The sequence below is a fragment of the Morone saxatilis genome, unplaced genomic scaffold, assembly GCF_004916995.1.
Source record: "Morone saxatilis isolate NCDOM2014 unplaced genomic scaffold, NCSU_SB_2.0 Contig19, whole genome shotgun sequence".
In the NCBI taxonomy this organism is placed as follows: Eukaryota; Metazoa; Chordata; class Actinopteri; family Moronidae; genus Morone; species Morone saxatilis.
In genome coordinates this window covers 14,249,582-14,254,356 of record NW_023339751.1, presented here as the reverse complement: position 1 = coordinate 14,254,356, position 4,775 = coordinate 14,249,582, and the positions used below count along the sequence as shown (strand labels likewise).

The following is a 4,775-nucleotide window of genomic DNA, read 5'->3' as shown; positions in this document are numbered from 1 at the left end:
CGTGATCGTGTGTTCTGTACGTGTACCTGACATCGTCCTCAAGTGAGGTGATACGCTCCTTCATCGCGCCGATCTGTGCATCCCTTTGTCTCACCGTCTCGATCAGGTAGCTATAGGGCTGCTGCGTCTGCTGTAAGAGTTGGTTGGCTGCCAGCAACTGAGGAGCAACACACATATGTTCATACTTGATTAATTAAAGAAAGAATATCTCACCAACACAATGTCAGGGTCATCTTGGGTTCCTGAACAATCCCTGCGCAATAACCCTGAGAAAGTTCACTGAGACTCGGGCTGACATGGTTTCACTGGTATTATACCCCTCCACAAACTGTGGAGAGCGTGACGCAACAGCAAGAGCTAACTGTCTGCCACCATGATGTTTGTTATGCTGAACATGACTTTTACTGGTAAATGCTAAAGAGTATTTTTACTTTAAACTGACTTTGCATGTGGTTAATATTATGAAATAGTGCAGTTTGTCAATATTTGTGAATGACTCATGAAAGAACGGCCATACCCAAGATTTAATCTTATCTCTGATGCCATCAGGGGTGGCTTGAGTGCCCATAAATGTGACTTTTTATGAAGTTGTATCCTTTTTATTAATTAAGATAAAGACAAAAAGTGGAAATGCAATGAAAATTCACAATCTTAACAACCTCTTGCAATCACTGCCAGGAAAGCACCTTTATAATATTTTGATGATCCCTCATATAAGAGTCGGCATTTACTATAACCTACACACTATTTCTCAGTCAGTATCATGCTTAATCTGCAAAACAATAGATAAAGTTAGGGTGTTACTCTTTAAACCACTTTTACAGCCGGCAGTGAGTAGAACTGGGTGGGAGGGTAAGGACAATAGTTAGTTAGTCAGGGCATCTGTGTGGGTGGTTAAGTGGTTAACACCCTTGCTCTTTCTAGTGACTAAAATGTTTAATCTTTCACCCCTTCCTTTCATTAAAAAAAAAAAAAAGGCAGTTGTATGTTGATTTCATTCTCCTGGCACATTGATCAACAGAAAAATTATTTGCAACTATTTTGATTTTTCAAGCTAAAACACCATTAACATTTAAATAACAGTTAAATAACAGTTAAATAACAGTTAATGGGTCCAGGTTCTCAAATGTGAGAATGAATTGCTTTTCCTTGATTTACAACCGACTGTTGGTCAAACAAAACAAGACATTTGATGATGGTCAAAAATTAATGAAAATAATTTTTAGTTGCAGCCAGAAATTTTACGTCAAACGCAGACAATGGCTGTGTGCTGAGACAAGGTGGTTGTAGTAATAAATCTCTATTTTCTAGAAATTCCTGTTTCTCACCATTTTGAGACCAATATACTGGAATGGAATACACTGAGTGCAGTTGTCCCAACTAAAACATCACAAATAGCTAACACAACAAACAACAATCAACGTCATTAAGATGTGTACCTCTCGATGGTTGAGGAGTCTCTCCAGATCGGCGGCCATGTTGTTTTTCACCTGCTGTAGAGCAGTCCGTTCTTTCCTAAGAGAACTGGGGTTACACCCAAAAACAGGCATCAAATGGAGATCAGATCTTAAGCTATGAATTCATTATTCAATATTCTAGTTATTTATACGATCATATGAAACAAGTCAGTCCTGTGAATCACTGATCAATGGTTTATGTGATTCTTTAAGGTGGGAGAAATAGAAATAGTATCATTCACTCTATATAGTAGATGTCCATTGTTAGTTAGAATGTGTTTTATTTTGGATGGGAAGGTGATATTATTTGAATGTTGCTTCATCTGTGTGACTGTCTAAGTATGTTTATGGGGGGGACAAAAACAAACAAAATGCTGGATTACAAATCAAATCAATGAGTCTTCATGGCAGGTTTACTAGCACTGAGAGTATAAATCACTGGTAATAAACCACCAACAGCCAAACAAACTAACTGAACTTAAACTAACTTAACTTGAATTTCTAGAATGTACTAATGTAATAATCAATTGCCTAAGTTTGCTAGGCTTATATCTTGTGAGAAAAACTCAAGCTCTCTACAATACTGTCCAAGTGTTCTTTCCTCAGGCTGGAACATACAAGCAGGAGCTTGTAAAGGGGTTACTTTAAAGCAAATCATCATGCAAATTTTGAAACAACAGCTTGGTAGCTTCACTACACTGAGAACTTAAATGTATGAGTCTTATAGCCTGAGACACTGTTGTTAGCCAATGTGTGAATACAATAATACCTTAGACAGAGAGACTGGTAGTACATAAACTGAGAATCTCCTGTGAGCTTTCTCTCTGCTGTTAAACAGATAGCATTGCATGGCCACAGGAAATCTTAAATATCTGTCAGATGGGGAGGTTTGAGAAGCTTGAGTGGATTTCTTTTGGTTTCCCGCTTGCCCCAGGTGAGTGCTAAGCGACGGTGAGCAGCAAGAGAAAACCTGCACTCTGTCAGTTTGCATATTTCTTAAAATACGGAGGAAGACGAGGGGGGTTTAGGTCAGCGCCAGGGAGCTGTAAGTGTGAAGCACTCACTTACTGGGCACGGACAGACTCACGCACACATGGAAGTTTGCACAAAGAAAAAATTAGCTAGGTGTGAGAAGGACAAAAGAAGACAAAGGGAGACACCCAAGGGCAGGGAGTTATGGCCATCTGCCATGATGAGTGAATTAAAAGACCTAAAATTAAACTCATTAAACTAACAGACAGAGTTTGGCAAGCAATACAGAAGACCTAATGGCCTTCAATTTAAAAAAAAAAAAAAACGCACCTGGTGGCATCTCAAACAAGCCAGGGCTCGGAACAGCTGTCTATGACAGGGGCACATTACTTCATACAGCAAACGGGCTGGCTTGGTGGGGGGGGGGGGGACGAACACTCTGCGCGTGCGCACACACACACACACACACCACACACACACAAATCTTGAAGAAAGGTGCAATAACTTTGCTGGTGTGAATACCCAACAGCTTAAGTGTAAAAGTAAGCCTGTAGCAATTAGTTGCGGAGAAGGCGGTGATTAGATGAATGAAAGTGTCAGGAAAAAAAGGGGAGAAAATAACTAAGCGTGACTGACAAAAGCAGAGAGGATATGGAAGATGGAGCTACATCCCTCTTTACGTGTCGTGTTCTCATCTTGTGGTCTGTAATAACTGCAATAACCACAATCAGCCTGCAGCATGAACGACGCCAGGTCTAATTGTCGTGTCATGTTCCCAATACTGAAATGCAAGGCACGCACACCCACAAGGATGTTCTGAACAAGTAGTTCAGACTCATGAGTGGAACAGATTCTGGATCGCAAAGTGCCAAGAAAAAGTTTTGTTTGTGTGTATCCAGATGAGTGAGGAATGCGTAGATATCAACAAAACCTTTGTTTTGTTAGCTGGGGTAAGGTGGGGCCCAACACCTTAGTGCTTGTTTGTTGACTCTGCTCACGCAAAACTAACAGTTCAATTCAGAATGTGAAAAAAGGAGACAGATTTAAAGAGAGATGAAAAGAAAAGGGAAAGGGACGCTGACATGCACAATCTAAGATAACTGCGTATCTGACAGACAGATCTTGAATATATTTATAGTGGCAAATAACCCCAACAAGTCTTAAAAAAGCATATTAAAGCAATTAAATGTTGACGTCTGAACAGGCACTGGGATCTTAAGAGAGATGGCACCAAACGTCTAATGCTGACCACATAGTCTGAGAGTCACCCCCTGGCAGAAGTGTGTCACTTCCACCTGTTTTGATGGAATAGTATATTGGGCAGAGGATGGGAATGGGGTAGGATACATTTACACACACATGCCAGGAACACAACACTCTGCCTAGCAACATGGTGCCAGTGTAGATACCGAAATAAGAGTCGTGCGGGCAGCGTCATTTTCTTTTTGACGGGTACTGTTTTAAAAAGCTGCATTAATTAGAGGAATGTCTTACCCGTGTGAGTCCTGAGGTGGGCTTTCAGATGGGACGACTTGGTGTAGACCTTCTTGCAGCCTGACGACAGACAGGGAGATAAACACAAACAGAAGGCTTAATCCAAATAATTCATGTGTCAGATATGCATTTAACCAGTGAACTGAGCTGTGGACTGTGGAATGCTAGAAATGTGAACTAATGAAGAACAGAAGCTGTTCGGAATGAGATACAGTAAATGTTTGTTTTTTGTTACTCTGATTTTCAAAAAAGTACATGTGACTGTGTTAAAAAAGTGACCTATACATTCTGATTTGGTATTAAAACTGTTTAAATTTGGTGTATTTACAAGGAAATCCATTCAACTGCATGTTACTGATCACACAGTATACTGATTTGTTGAATATACACCTGTTTGTTTGACATCAGAGTCAAGATATTTTAAGTTCAGGATTACAAAACCTGTGTTATTATGTTACACAACGTTTGTAGATTACAATGTCAAAAGGTCATGAAGATTTTGAATGATTTAGGAAGATATTCTTCAAGTGTATTATGACTTTAAATAAGGAAACGCTAAAATTTTACGTGCTGCAAAAAAAAAGCGAGCAGCTGCAGCAGTGTGACTAATATACACATGGGTAAAGTGTGGATCTGTCCTTGTGTGGATATCTGACTTTTCAGAAGTTAGACATGTGCTAACATGCGGCAGGAGGTTTTGCTTAAGCCTATTTTACACGCTGCCACAGGCTAGTTGACATTACATGTCCTACAAGTAGCTGCACATCGTGTGTGACTGTATGCAAATGTATGTGGGGATTAAAGATCAAATGACTTAAGGAAAACATCTATCTAATTAACACCCCCCCCCCC

The 4,775-nt window shown here is 40.0% G+C and overlaps 1 protein-coding gene across 1 annotated transcript in view; it reads right to left on the bottom strand.

Moving 5' to 3' along the window:
- Nucleotides 1-3,923: 3,923 nt before the first annotated feature.
- LOC118329847 (Krueppel-like factor 5) overlaps nt 3,924-4,775 on the bottom strand; it is a gene marked incomplete at its 3' end in the record, with an annotated part of 3,955 nt that continues 3,103 nt past the window's right edge. The window contains 1 exon segment of the mRNA XM_035664172.1: nt 3,924-3,983. Within this exon segment, the coding sequence (XP_035520065.1) occupies nt 3,924-3,983 (60 nt within the window).